Below are 15613 nucleotides of genomic sequence, written 5' to 3'. Positions count from 1 at the left end.
AACATAATGGAGAAGCTGGTCCTTGCACTAATCATAGCAAAGAAGAAGCTACGACAATATTTTGAAGGACATACAATCATAGTATACACCGATTATCCGTTGAAGCAAGTCTTAAGCAAGACTGACCTCTCTGGAAGAATGTCCAAGTGGGAAATTGACCTTGGAACATACGACATACGCTTCTTACCACAAAAAGCGAAGAAAGGGAAAGTATTGGCCGATTTCCTAGTCGAGATACAATAGTTTACACCCAAGACCACCCCAGAACTGCTAAACTCATAAGAGGAATGGATGTGGACGATGCATACAGATGGGGCCTCAAACTCTCAAGGGGCCGGGATTGGCATCGTTTTAGAGGCACCCTCCGGATTAAAAAATTGAAGAAGCCCTACGATTGGAACAACATGCAACAAATAACGAAGCCAAATACAAGGCCCTGATCTGCAGACTAGAATTGGCACGAAGCATGGACATCAAACGACTACGAGTTAGAGGCGATTCAAATTAATGACAGAACAAGTGGCTGGTAACTTTGACACAAAGGCGGGGTCTACTATGGAAAGTATCCACATTAAAGTTCCAGTTCCAACAGTTTGAGCTCATACAGATACCAAGGGAGTTAAATCAGAAGGCAGATGCTCTTGCCAAGAAAGCCTCTATGGGAAACAACATATGACACTCATCCATCTCCACAACCCTTATGCAAGAGGCTCCAAGAGTTTGCTCCGTTACTGCAGAACCCGAGTGTTGGATGGAACCAATTATCTGATATCTAACCGCATTTGAACAGCCTACCAATACAAAAGATGTCAAGCTTCTGCGCCTTAGAGCTCAATGCTACTCCATGATCAATGGGACATTGTATTGCAAGTCATTTGACGGGCCCTACTTACGGTGTTTGCGCCCGACAGAAGTGAAAAAATTATTAGAAGAAATCCATGAAGGAGCTTGTGGGAACCACACAGGTCGACGCAGCTTAGCGCCATACATGATGACAGAAGCACACGACTATGCTAAAAAATGTGACAGATGCCAGAGATTTGCACCTACCATACACCAACCAGTGCAAGTTTTGCATTCTGCTGTCGCCCCATGGACATTCGCGAAGTGGGAGATGAATGTAGTTGGTGAACTCCCCAAGGCTGCTGTAGGAAAACGATACGCCTTGTTAGGCACTGATTACTTCACAAAGTGGGTAGTGACAGAGGCTTACGTTACAATCAGCAAAACAGACACCATGAGTTTTATATGGAAGCATATCATCTGCCAATTCAGATCAGAACACAAATAATGAACAGCTGTCTCACAACCTCGACCTTTTAGACGAGTTACGCATGATCGCACAAATCAGACACAAAAAGTACCAAAGGGCAGCAGAGCGTTATTACAACAAAAGGGTACACTCACGTTCGTTCAAAAAGGGGATTGGGTTCTGCGCAAAGTTACAAGCAATCAGAAGAAGCTACAACCCAACTGGGAAAGTCCTTTCGAGGTCACGGAGGCATTAGGACGAAGATCTTATATTCTGAAAAATATACAAAATGGAAAAAATGTCTTTAGAGCATTACTATTGTTGAAAACTATATGTACTCAAAAGTCCAAAAGTAATGCAACAACTTTCCTTTTTTAAATCACTCATCAATATTGTACTTTGTTGATGCACACTGACACGAATCTACTCAAGGAATCTCTCCTGACGCACCATGAAACAGTACACCCATGTGAATGTTGATCAAACTATTTGGTCCACATTAGGCATTTTTAACTATGAACGTGTATATATTAAATTTATACTTACCTAACTACACGAACCAAAACATTATTCACGTGGATGGCATCTCACCTACCACATCCAGTATAAATACGACCCTTGTGGTACTCGATCAAACACACAAGAAACAAAAAAAGGCATAATACCTCCACCATTCTACTAGTTCTCTTATGGGCAAAGGTGTACGATTTCGCCAAGCCGACTGCTTAACAATGAGTCCTTCTCATTCAATCATGGCATACCCACAATGTGTTCCTAATCAGGAAATTGCACTACACAACCAAGTGTGTTCTAATCTTACCTTACTACAACAATAGGGAGCTAGGGCCAACCATTTCGCGGTCTAATCTGACCTGACTACGCGAATTTGGCTGACATATCAGGGTGATATTTTCCATTTTCCTTGCCCTCTTTCTTTGCCAAAGGCTGTGTGTACAACCTTCCACAAAGTTTAGCCATCGACCAAAGAAAACAGAGGATCCTACCAACCCGTGCATCCCACAGAACCTCGTTTATGCGGTCTAATCCATCCTAATTACCACAGCAGAACCATCGGACACCCCACTTTGGCTTTGTCTCAATTCCAGCGGAATTGGTTTGGCAATCCAAGACTGGGAGGAACTTTTCCAGCACTCCTGCTCGCACCCCATCTGCTAGCCTCCTCTGTCGGGATCAATGGCCCACCCCCTCCTTCAGGGTGCCTACCCCAGCAAGAGGCGCCTAACAAACCAAGGTATGAGTGCAATGGAAAGAGGGCCGATCTTGGCCTCTGCTAATCTCAGCTCTGCCTCTACGCTCGACCCCGTGTGCTACGCCCTGCGTCGGAGCTCAATCGTGTCACCTCCTCTCGCAAATGGTAGAGCATTTCACTTGCTCTTTCGCACACCCAAGGGGACGACTTAGTTTTAAGGAAGGAACAACGCACTCAACTCTCTCAATGTTCACAAGAAAAATAAACACATATTTTTGTACATAAGCAACTTATAAAAAAAAAACCATTATTATTTATGAAATATGCCGTGTTAAATATCACTTTACAAATGCTTACATAATCCATTGTTATTTTTGTTTAGACAAACATAACATTACCTGTTGCATACATAATTTGGTATATAGATCCTAATCCCACTCAATGCGATGCACATATTCAACCATCGCACTCTCTAGCTTCAGATGCCCTATCCCATATCGCTCACACGATATGTAGTATGGAATCCCACTTCTCACTAGTTCATCTAACACCCACGTTGAATACAGCCACTATGGCTTATCAAAGATCCGCCTTAGAAATGATACTTTTACCCAATCACTGTGTTCACCTGAAATGCAAGTATCATCAGAACCATTCGATTTCCTTAAACTATGTATGCATAACTCACTTGACACTTAACTGGGCATTCTCTCCCACAATCTATACAGGCTTCTACTATACCTCACACGCAGAGGCCTAAAGGGCTTATGAAGCCTCTTATCAACACATGTCCACTATACCTCACAAGCTGCAATGTTATCATTTTTAAAATATTAAACAGAAACATTCGACAACATACAGAACCAACATCTTTCAAAATTTATATACGATGTGCCTCTCCATGTACAATGCACATTATCTCAATACTATATACATCATTACAGGCCAACATTTTCCAAAAAAAAAAAAGTAAAACACATATGTACAAAGGCTATGTCGATGGTTCTACGACACCTCTTTCGTTCCCTGCCGTTGGCTCATATGTTACTGATGTCGAATCTATTTCCACCTCTTTTTTTGTTACCATCTATGCAGACGCCTCTCGAACAGCCTCTACTATGACAACAATACTCGTGACAGAAGCCACCTCCCCTTCAACATCACCTTCTTCATCGGGTTCTCCACTTGCCGTGTAAATCGAACCCAAGGCGTCACCCCTCTGCTTTAGTTTCTCCAAGTGATGCACCGTATAGCTAATTTTCAATTCTCTGAGCTCACCAAGATTCTGCTCAACATCGTATTCCCCCACCTTCACATCTATCCTTTTGGAGTACATCTCTAGTTTGGCCCATTTATCCTCTGGGGACTGCTTCTTATTGCACAACGCCAGGTCCAGATAATTTGCAGTGTCCACTTTGTCAATCCTCATGAACTTTCATTCAGTAATTTCATGATCTCTAATACGCTACCTCGTGGCCTCCACTACTGCCTCTTCCATCTCCTGCAAAACAAACAAATATGATATTTAATACCCATTCACAAACTTCAAATATACAATCCCAATAACAATTTATAATCGGACACCTTAGCCATTTCTCTCAACTGACATTCGTTTTTAGCTATAACTTCATCCTTTTCCTTTATCTTGGAATTCAACAAAAGCTCTGCTTCCAACTTCTGCTTCCATAAGTCTGCAACATTCACTTTTAACCCCTCTTCTTTTTGTTGCAACTCCTTCGTCTGCTTCTCCTCCAACTCCTTATCAATTTGCAGAGACACCACATCCTCCTGCAAATCGTTGATAATCTCATCCAGCTTCTCCATTCGCTTCTCATGTTCTAGGTAGAACTGGCTCTTTTCCATCCAGTTATTGGTCATCGTTACTAGGTCTGCTTTTAACTTATCACACTCTATCTCCAGACCAATGGACTCTAGCAACTTCACTTCAGTGGTTTCTGGTTTCTTTTTCATTTCTACCAGTTATGCCTCTAACCTTTTCACAGCCTCTTCAAGTACACCATGGTCAGTTTCAGCAACCTTCCTCCCTTCACGCTCCTTCTCTAGCAAGGCCGCTTGCTCAGTCATCTTCGAGTTGTTCTGAATAGCTGCTGCATACTCCCTCCTAGCAGTAGATGCACACACATAGCTCTGTACAAATTAAATGCACGTGTTAGCATCAGCACAACGCACAATATATAAACAAAATATATAACTCAAAAAGTGTAATACCCCAAGTTGCTAATAAGGTCTTGATTAGCATGCCTGGAGGGAAATAAGTGAATTAACGTGATAATATATGAATTTGAATGAATATGTGATTATAATGCATGTTTAGGTGGTATAAATATGCATGTAGACCCCGTTTGTATGCTAGGGGTAAATTGGTAATTTTAGCCCGCTGAGGGCATAAATGTGATAATTGCGTTATGTGATTTGTACCACGTGAGTGTGGTGATATTATTGTGATGCACGTGCCGAGACGGTCCTAGGGAGCTAGTTAACTTAAAAGTCACAACGGGATTTTATACCTGGCTCGGGAGGAGCCTAGGGGTATTTTGGGAATTTCGTAAGTTGAATTGAGAATTAGTGGTTAATGGTTATTGGTGATTAAGTAACCTGAGTAACCATTAGTAACTGCTGAGAGTAACAAGTTTAGATGAAATAAGTGGTAGAATTGTAAGGAAGTAGGAATGACAAAAAGGGCCTTGAGGTTTAGTTGGAAGGGGAAATAGATGGAAGGGTAAAGTGGTCATTAGGCAAGGATTTAGATTACTTCAGCTGAAGGAAAAAGGGAATACGTATTACACTTAGTCATATGTTGGTTTATATTGAAATTAGAAGAAAAAGCTAGAAGGAAAGAGGAGAACAAGAAGGAATCTAAGTTTGAAAGCTAGGAGGAGGAATCAAAGTAGTTTGAAGCAATTAAACCAAGCAGAAGTTAAGATTGGTCAGAGGTAAGTTGTATCTCTGAAATTTCTGTGTTTTAGCAAGTTTCTATAGAAATTAGGTTGGAATTGAAAGATGGTTTGTGGCTGGTTTGTTTGGGAATTTAGCTTGTGAAATCAAAAGGCTTAGCTTGGAGCTGGAATCAAAGAAGTTTAAGGTTGAATTCTCCACTTGAGGTAAGAATTCTGTGCAATTATGAAGTTTATTTCTATTGTGGCTTAAGGAATTTGAAGTATGGTTTAGGTTTTTGTAGGCTTTGGTCTGAGTTTCTAAACTTACTGGTTTGAACTATTGAAATTTGGAATCAAGTGTGATTTATGGGAGTGCTATGTGTTTATTCTTGTGGATGGTGTTTATTGGTTGTTAGATAGTTTATTTGAGGTTTTAAATTGGTTTTGGGATTTAGGGGTGTGTTTGGGTTGAGTTGGAGGTGTTTTCGTTCGGGAAAAACGCAGGGGAAAACCCATATTTCTGGGTTCGCGAAGGGGCACCGCGGCGTGAGGCTGTTTCTAGGATGGGGGATGCTCTCTAACTTGCTGGGCGCTGCGGCACTAGGCTATTTTCAGAACAAGGAATTTTGCAATTTTGGGCTTTTGCTCCGTGGGTTCGGGGGATGTTTCCAATGTATTGTTTTAGGAATTTGGGGATTCCGAGAGTGTGGGATTGGTCTCGGGAAGTGGTTTTGGATTGGTTAATTCTAAAGGATGTTTTATATGTGTTGTGACTAGGTCTTCGGAGAGGCTTGGGATAGAGGACCGTGCGCGAGGCTTTGGTGCATTGTGAAGCTTAGGATACAGGTAAGAAAACTGTAACACCCGTGGATCAGGGCATGGGCCCATAGCGTTGTTGCAAGGCATGGCCCTAGATTACATTATTGCTAGGATGTAGATTTGTTTGAGTTATTATATGCCTGAATGCTGTTCAAGCATGCTATATGTGTGGATATAGTAGCGAGAACGGCGAGGGGCCGAGAACGGCAGTGGGGCTGGAAATATCACTTAGCACGTGTAGTGCTTATGGTTAGGGTGAGACCCCAACGGATACATGGGATATCCTTATGGTGTAGACCGAGATCCCAAGCCTTGGTAACGCTTCTGGGATGGCATGGCCGTATATGTGTTTAAATCTTATGGACTGTCTGACTAGATATGAGTTATCTGCTATAGTGATTGTATGATATGCATATGTTATGTGCTGTTTGAGTTTTCTTGCTGAGCTTCGACTCACGGGTGCTCTGTGTTGCAGGTAAGGACAAAGAGAAAGTCAACCAGCCATGAGTACGGAGATCGTGGGGGCGGCGCATACATGTTTGGCCTGCCCGACTGCTTTGGTTGGGGGCATTTTGAGAAATGGCTGTAATAAACTATGTTTTAAATAATTAGTCATCTATAACCCTGTTTTGAACTGTAAATATTTTGCTAACCTCGTTTTGGGATCCCATATGTTAAACCTTTGAACTTTTAATGAAACAGAGTACTTTTAAAGATTACAGCCTTGACTTTTTGTTTAATCACACTTTTATTATTAAAACCTCGTTTAGCGAATTGATTGCACATTTTAAACCCACTTAGTAACGGCTTTAAGGTAGTTGGGCGTTACATAAAGGGTATTCACACGCCTATTCCAGCTTGCGATATTTACCATCCATATATGGTCAGACGCTTGTTGCAGTAAGTCACCTTGACCACTTAGTGACCCAAACGCTTCTGCAGGAAGATGCAGTCGACTAATGCGCAACATCTCTTCCATCACCTCCACTGACGCATTCGGTACGCACTCCGGCAACCCATCTGTTCTGCCAATTACTTCTATCCCTACTAACGCAGTCATAGAAGCAACGGGGCAGCCAGTTCCTCACCCACTGATGACACCACCACCAGGCTATCAGAAGCCAACGCAGTTAGTCATGACTCAGGAAGGTGTGAAGAGGAAGAACGAGGAATCACCCCTTCGCCAACATCCTCACTAAGTTCACTTGGAAGGAATATTGGCATCCGCACTGCAGAAGACGTCAATTGTTCTAAGAAGGCGTTGGGTGAATCTAAATCATTCATGGAATCCTGGGATAAAATAATAACTCCCCCTGCGGGCAACCCTACCTCTGTAAAAACGGGGCAAGTATTGACATTTGAGCTCTGGAATCCTACGGTCCCAGTAGCTTCTGATCTCTGCAAAGCAGAAGCAACCTCCATGCCAAAAACACTACCACTTATATCTTGCAATATCATGGTAATTGCTTGACTTACGTTGACTAGGCGGGAATGGCTATCCATGGTTCCCAAATCTCCTCTGAAAGCATCTTCCAACAAGCGGTTCTTAAGTGAGGCAGAAGCTGGACGTTTCCCTTCTGATCTGGGCCTGCTAAGGGTTCAGGTGCCAGAACCTGCAGACGCGGTAGAAGTATAGGTCACTACTCCTACAGAACCAGGAAGGATGATGGGAGACTTTTCCTTCACGGAAGTATCACCAAGCGCTTGGGTGAAAGCGACACTCTGACCCCTCTCTTGAAGGGATTCTAGCATGGAGGCAGAAGGAAGCAGTTTTGTTTGAGTAGCAACATGACTGGATCCCAAGGATGCTTTGGGAAGAAACAGAGCCTGCCCAAGGGGCAGCTTCCCAAGTGTAAGTTAAGGAATCATTAAAGAAGAGGTCACAGAGACAGAAGCAGAACCTCTCAAAATTCAGAGTTTGGACAAAATTAATTGGCCATCGTCTGAATCCTCATCTGATGACTCTTCACGTGCCTTCCTCTTTCCCAGAGTGTCCTTTAACAAGGGCACCTGCAGCAGAGGCGGGACAGATAGAACAACAGAAGGTGTGGAGGATCACCCATGTATGCGAGAGGATCTGCAAACCAGTGAGGATTTGTCTGGGGAGGCCTCTGACAAATGGGATGGTTCTGAACCATCCCCCTTCATGTACTCGGGGGCACCCTGACGCTTGGTGCACGCAGCAAAGGTCTCCGAGCACGCTCTTTCATACTCGGTCCACGACAGCCTCAAAGTAAGTGAAGCTGGGGTAGATCTTTTTAAGAAATCCCCCAACTGCTTCGCACATGTAGCTATGACCTTGGCGAGGGACATGTCACCCCTCAGAGCTCTGACTCGCATAGCGCCCAAATCAGTTCTATCTTGGAAGCAGAGGCGAGCCATGATTTGCATGCAATAGGGGTTCAGAACTCCCCTGATGCTAATGTCATTCTCCTTATATTCATGAAGGCTTCCCTTCTCTGTCAACAAGACCTGCCTTTCAGGGTTCATGTTGACCTGAGGCCACGAAAAAATCTAAATCACAGGAAAAAATTGAATCACATAAGTTCGTATAGATAATCGTTTATTTTAAACAAAAGATGTATATGTAGAGAAGAAAAGCAAAGAAGGAGTAGGGCATACCTTTGATGAAAACCCTGGCAAGGGGAAAGAGTTCTTTTGGCAAAAATTCGGGGTACCATGCACCTCCGACAGTAAAGAAACACTTGTCCCAATTCCTGTGGGAACTGTCAAAATCAATAAAGATAGTATGGTCCTTCTTAGGGGAAAGGTAGAAATTCTTCCAGGGTTTGCCTTCCACCGCCCTATTAGTCGATTTGGTGAAGCACGAATAAATGTCGTCTGATTGAATGTCGACATTACGAATAGCTCCAATCATTTGGGCTCCGACAATGGATTGAATGGCCTTTGGGAGGAATTGAGAGATGTGAGCTCTAGAGTTCAAAATCACTTGGACCAGCAAGGCTGGAAGAGGGAACCGAAGCCACCCAATGTGCCTTAGACTCATAACGATTTCCCTAGGCTTAACCACGTCCTTGAATCGCCATTCTTTTAGTTTAAAATTCGCGAGCATTCGGACTGTGACGTTGTCTGGGATGTCGAAGGGCTTGCAGATACAATCAAACGCAGCCTTGTATCCTTCACGGTCTACTGGTTCGAGAGAAAAACGTGAATCCATAGTTGCAGAAATTCAAATGGACAATTATCTACAGAAGAGGAAGAGCGAATGAGATTAGGGTTTTTTCTTTCTTTCTCTGAGAAATTCAAAAAAGGAAGGCAGCTAGTTTGAAAATGAGTTGAACCAATTTGAAACAGTGAAGTAAAAAGGATAATACGCACAGGCGAAGTGTAATGCGCGGCAATTGAGAGCTCATTAATTCGAGGTGACAATTGTCAGAATTTACCATGATTATTCGCACGCGGTGGTCTTCAATTGAAGGGAAGTCACGACATTGGGCGAAAATTTTGAAGACGAAGAGTCGACCCAAGGTTTGAACGGACTAATGAATATATCAAATTCAAAACTTGGGCCGAGGGGCATCTGTTGGGCTCAAAATATTCGGCCCAAATGTTTTGCTATTTTAAGATGAATAAAACAGGGCGTTTAGGCCCGAGAGAGGAGCCGAAGTCAGAGGCCATGGATCAGAGGCGAACCCTGCCTCTATCCTCTGCAAGTCAAGAGGGTCCGAAGACATTTTGGCAGGAAATTCAGTTATTCGTTTAACCAATCAGGGAGTAGACTTAACTAACTGACTCCTTAGAATTTTTTTTACCCTATAAATATCATCGTTTCATTAGAGAACGAACATGAAAAAAGGAATCTAACTTAAGCATCAGAGTGTCTTTCTTGCAGGTACTCCCAGATAGTTCGACGATCATTGGAGCCATCCACACTGATTGAAAGAGATCGGAGAATTAGATTTTGAAGGCGAGTACCTCCCAAAACAGAAAGAACAAAATTGTTGCATCAACACACACACACACACACACACACACACACACACACACACACATATATATATATGTATATGAAGCTTCTTAGGTAAAGACGTCACTTTTGTCTTATTGGTAGGGGTGTTTTCTGTTTTTGACACCTAGAGAAATTATGACACAATTTTTTTTAATACGATGGTGTACATTGTAATTATATCAGACATCCCAAATAATTTAAAGTACTTAAATCAAGGTTCAAACAGTTTGTTTTACACTAGTATAAAAAAAAATCAAGTACGTGTGTAACTAATTGTTTGAGCCCTAATTTTGGCACTAAATCATTCGAATTTTTTTTGAAAACTAATAGTATACCTACTATAATCATGTTGTATATTGTCATATAAAAAATTGTTATAATTTCTTCACATACCAAAAACAAAAACGCTCATACCTGTATGAGCAAAAATGACACCCTAATTAAAAAAACTCCCTATATATACATTACAATTTTTTTTAATAAATTTCCCAACAGGATACATTCTTAACAACTACGCCCATAAATAATTAGATAACATAAGTAGCTCAATTGGTTGTAAAGATAGGCATTGGCAAATATTTGACTAAACAATTTGTCCAAAAAAAAAATTAAATTAACAAATGCAATAATTTCGTTTTTTAAAAGGAAAAAAAAATAATTTCGCTGTCGAGGATTGTTTTTAAGGAATCAAAGGTGTCGTTTAAATTTTTTAAACCATGTTTTCATCAGGACGAAAAACGACAACTAAACAATTTCTTGGCTGCATAGAAACGATGTCGTTTACATAGTGAAAACGACAAGTCGTTTGTTTTACTTAATTCAGGAGAAACGCATTGAATGATGGACTGGATCATCTTAGAAAACGACATGGGGTTTCATTACTAACTATCTGCGTCACATTTCATGACAATGAAATGACTATTTTCTTATTTCCCGATTTTCTTTAGGGGATTTAATAACAATAACAAAAATTCATAATTAAATACAAGAGAGAAGTGTATTTTTTTAAGAATACAAGAGAGAAGTTATAGTTGCCAAATTAGTGTTACAAGTAATTATATTCATTTAATTTAATTTCGTTAAATCAAATATATAATTTTATTTTCATTAGAAACGGTTGTATTTGGCCGATCCAAATTTTGTGTCAGAAAACTTATCATTATCATTAATCGATTAATTAATATAATGCCACCACAGAAACTCACATGCCAATCATACATTATATCTTTCAACGGCTATATTTCTTCCATTCCCAATTTATTTAAATTATTCCAATATTCCTTCATTCTCGCCTCTATCATAAGCTCCAACGGTCCATTTTCCACTTGTGAAAATATAATCCAAAAATAAGTTCATATAAAATAAACCCATTTATCAATATTTTTCACAATTACATTTCATAAACTCTTATCTCTCTCTCTCTCTGAAAATGGATTCTGATAACAGTAAAGTTCAACATGTGACCAAGAAGTCATCCGATGAGCTTCTCAGAAAGTTTGCCGATGATGATGAAGCTCCGGCGAAGAGCAAGGAGCTTGTTCGGGCAAAACGACGCCGCAAGAGCCGAGAAGGTAAAGAGAACGGTGACTGTGAGAGTCCATCATCAAATGGGCAAGGCTCCAAATTGGGGGAGAGAAGGTCTCTCCTTCCGGCTCCGGCGCCGGCAAGGAAGTCGGCGGTATTGAGACAGCTCGGGATTCATGGCAGGGTACGACTCAGGGGAAGGGACATTAGGCACAAGTCCCTGTTTGGACCCATTGAGAAGGTCAGTTTAATCTAATTATTATTATTGAATATCTTTGGTTTTTATTATTATTGAATTTTTTTTTACTTAATTCGGTGCAGATATTTACTTTTATTATGATTTTTTAATACGGGATTAGGACTTGTGTGGTATAACTTTTTTTAATTAACTTTTTAAAAGAAAGATTATGGTAGAAAATAGAAATTTTATTAGTTAAGCTATAGCTTAATTGAATTTATTGGTTGTAGATTTATGAGCTCTTTGTTTTTTGGTAAGCTTTTTAAGAAAGCTAATCCCTAAAACACATTCTTGTCCTTGCATAATTGGAGACAAAAGGTGTTTTGTGTTTAATTGAGATTTTTAGGTCTAATTGGGCTCTCTCTTTTTCACTAACATATTTTAGCCACATATTATTCTTTAAGTGCTTTTAGCTTATTAAAAAAAGCACAGACAAGTTGGCCAGGCCCCTATGATATTCACACTTTATTTTTTTTTATTTGCTTTATAGTAAACTATAATGTTAAAATTCTCAGGGGTAAAAGGAAAACTTAGTTTAGAAATTCTCAGGGGTAAAAGGAAAACTTAGTTCAGAAATTTCTTACCCTTTCCATAAAATTTAGTTGCCAAATTGAAATAGGGGAAATGATGAATTTACAATTCCAAAACTGAGTTAATAATAATGTGGTAAGATGTCTCTCTCAATCAGTCTTCTAATATGTCTCCTATAAAGTTTAGTTTAGCCCTTTCGTGATCTTATCATGTCTCTATGTTTTTGTGAACACGGATGATATATTTATATAAAATTGTATCTAAGTTTAAATGTCCTTGTTGTTGTTGTTTTAGGGGAGTTTTATTGTTGATTTTCGATGTGATAAATTTCTTAATATGCTATATATATAACACATTAAGTGGTAGATTATCACGTAACACTAATTAATATAACATCTACTCTACATTTATATAGAGAAACTTAGAATAGTATTGTAAAAGAACATTAAGTGGTTTTATTGTTGATGTATTTAATACATTTATACCGAGAAATATTTAGAAAAAGACTCTGTACAAGCAATATTTCGTAATTACAAGTTTTGTTATTATTTTGAATTGACTTGGTGTAAATTCAATAACATTTTGAAAATTTTCAAAATTAAAATATAGTTAATAGAATGATTTATTTAATTTAGGAACAAATCTATTAATTAAAAAGTTATAATTTTGAAGAGAAATCTTAAGTTTTAGAATCAAGAAAATAAAACCTGATTAGAGAATGAACAAGTATTAAAACTATATGTATACACATCATTAATTGTAAATGAGTATATTTTATAATAAAATTAAAACTATATGTATACACATGGGGGGAGAGTATAGTAGATTGTCAATTGATTCCCCTGGCGATTTTGTTGAGTCCAAACTTTTCTATAGTTGTAATTTTCGATATGCGACGAATATGAAACAATAATAAGAAAAGAGAAAGTTGCCATAAAAAAATTGTTGCACGTCAAAGTGCTTTAGCCGTATTTTAAAAATAGTAATAAGTAGAAAAAGGGTTCAACTTTATTTGTGATGACTACCCATATTGTATTTTATTTCCCATATTGTATTTTATTTCATTAATTTCCTTATTGAGAAAGACAATAGCCGATTGTTCACTCTTTTTTGGACCTTTTCCTTTTTCTTTTACAACTTTTTATTTTTATTATTCTTTCTTTTGTGTAGACATGGAGAAAGACCATAGAAGCAGCGTCAAAGGTCTTTATGGAGAAGCATTACAATCGTCACAAGCGTCTCATAAACGACATCGTTTAGATCAATTATTCATATTATATGAAGAATTCGACCCTCTAGTCCTTAGAGAGGAGGAAAAACCAAGTTCTTTTTAGTCATTCTTTATTATTTTGTAATTTTTCTACCAATAAAAAAATCAAGTTCCACATAGTACAACATTATCTTTTTCATATTATATTTTTCAGAATTATCATATTTAACAGATAAAAAAATATTGCTAATCAAATTAATTTTTAAAAAATATTTACTTCATACTTCTTAATATTCTAAATAATATATTCCCACATCATAACACAATTAAATAAATATATTCCATATAAAAAGCAATAAATTTTCAAAATGATTAAATTTAGAAATTAGAAGACAATTGAAATCATCTACTCTTGAATTCTAATTTTAATAAATATATTTTATATACATATTATTATATATGTTGACTATTTTAATCGGATACTTAAAATTTCAATTGTACTATTAATTATTATTGACTGTCTTTTTCGCTATCAACTTAATTTAAGAACTTGACAAAAACGATAAGAAAATAACACAGAATTGTTAATATTACTGAGTTGTAGGAATAACTGTCTCATGTCCTTCTTTTATAGTAAAAGAATAAATGGACATTATTATTTAGATAATACATTCTCCTTACCGGGAAGACAAAAAACCTTTCTTTGTTTTTTGTAAACTAAAGCATTTAAGCTTCTTATCTATATAAGTCGCTTGAGACAGAGCCTAAGAATTCTTCTTTCAATCTCTATAGAATTTAATGTTTAGAACATTCTTGGATTTTCTAAATATAATATTTAGAAATGTTCAGCTGACCATTTCTTTTCTATTGACAACATCTTTACATCATTCCTAATGATTAAAACATTGTCAATATTAAGAATAAGAATCACAATAGAATCTTTCTGTTCGAGATCTTCAAATGATTTTGTCATGTCAACCATTCAGTAAAAACTACTTCAACATTCATTTAAATTAATCTCATAATCCATGCATATAGCAGTGGATAAGAGTGTGTAAACAGATTCAAGTTTGGTTACAGTAGAAGATATTTATTCAAGTAATAAATTCTTCTTTCTGTTCATAGCCTTAGGCTATTAACCTAACTTTGAAAAGTATGTACTTTTTTTTTTGTTCTCCTCTTCATCTAGAATATCCTTTTTCAAACTGAAGTTCAATGAACTTTAGTTGGATGTTCAAGAATCCAGATGTCATAGAATTCCAAATTCCATCTCTAGATTCGTGGTGTTTCAACCATTGTTTTCCGTAAAAACTTTTTCATTTCATGTACTAGTATGTGAATGAAGTATAGTTTGATTGTGTTACACACAATTTAACTATATTTACATTTGTAACAGAGTAGTTACTAACTAACGCTTCCACTACAACAATGTTTTATAGAATTTGTGATATTATTTGATTTTATCATTGTTAATTATTAGTAACTTGCTTACTTGACTTGCAGTCATTATATGTAGTACAACTTAACTAGAAAATATAGTGATTATAATAATCATTCTTCATTAAAGTAGCATTTAGGAGATACAAACTCTTTTGTAATCTTTTATGATTATTAAACTGTTTCACTAAATGATTCCATGGAATTTTTTCAATTTATTCACATAACCACTTGTGAATCCCAACTTCTAAGTCTTTGATGTTGTACAATCAAACATGTATAGAGTATAACAAGTGTTAACATTACAGAAATAATAAAAATGATAACGATTACTCATGATCTATTTAATCTTATCTAATATGATTATATTCAATTTCTAAAATACTAATTTTACTTAGCATTCCAGTTGTATGTGAGTTGGGTTTGAATTTCAAGTTCACATGCAAATTAACTTGAATTCTAAATTTGAGATTAGACTTCCTTTTGATCAGATCAAACAAGTCTCTAAGTGACTTTACTTTGAAT

General features: G+C 37.8%; 1 protein-coding gene and 1 long non-coding RNA gene across 2 annotated transcripts; one reads left to right on the top strand and one right to left on the bottom strand.

Moving 5' to 3' along the window:
• Positions 1 to 11444: 11444 nt before the first annotated feature.
• LOC133823446 (uncharacterized) lies at positions 11445 to 13836 on the top strand. The gene is made up of 2 exons (XM_062256225.1): positions 11445 to 11913; positions 13612 to 13836. The coding sequence occupies exons 1-2, from the start codon at positions 11578 to 11580 to the stop codon at positions 13699 to 13701; spliced, it is 426 nt and encodes a 141-aa protein (XP_062112209.1). The 5' UTR covers positions 11445 to 11577; the 3' UTR covers positions 13702 to 13836.
• Positions 12646 to 13605, bottom strand: LOC133823447 (uncharacterized). The gene is made up of 2 exons (XR_009888337.1): positions 13350 to 13605; positions 12646 to 13176 (listed from the first exon to the last, which is right to left on the bottom strand). It is a non-coding gene; the product is annotated as an uncharacterized LOC133823447 (long non-coding RNA).
• Positions 13837 to 15613: the final 1777 nt, after the last annotated feature.

This window comes from Humulus lupulus, chromosome 3, assembly GCF_963169125.1.
Source record: "Humulus lupulus chromosome 3, drHumLupu1.1, whole genome shotgun sequence".
Taxonomy (NCBI): domain Eukaryota; kingdom Viridiplantae; phylum Streptophyta; class Magnoliopsida; order Rosales; family Cannabaceae; genus Humulus; species Humulus lupulus.
The sequence above is the reverse complement of the archived record's forward strand: the minus strand, read 5'-3'. Positions and strand labels throughout refer to the sequence as shown.

Excerpts from the sequence above, each read along its gene's own strand:
- LOC133823446 (XM_062256225.1), top strand. The coding sequence starts at position 11,578 with ATGGATTCTGATAACAGTAAAGTTCAACATGTGACCAAGAAGTCATCC. Across the intron at positions 11,914-13,611 it reads TGTTTGGACCCATTGAGAAG|ACATGGAGAAAGACCATAGA; the intron begins GTCAGTTTAATC and ends TCTTTTGTGTAG.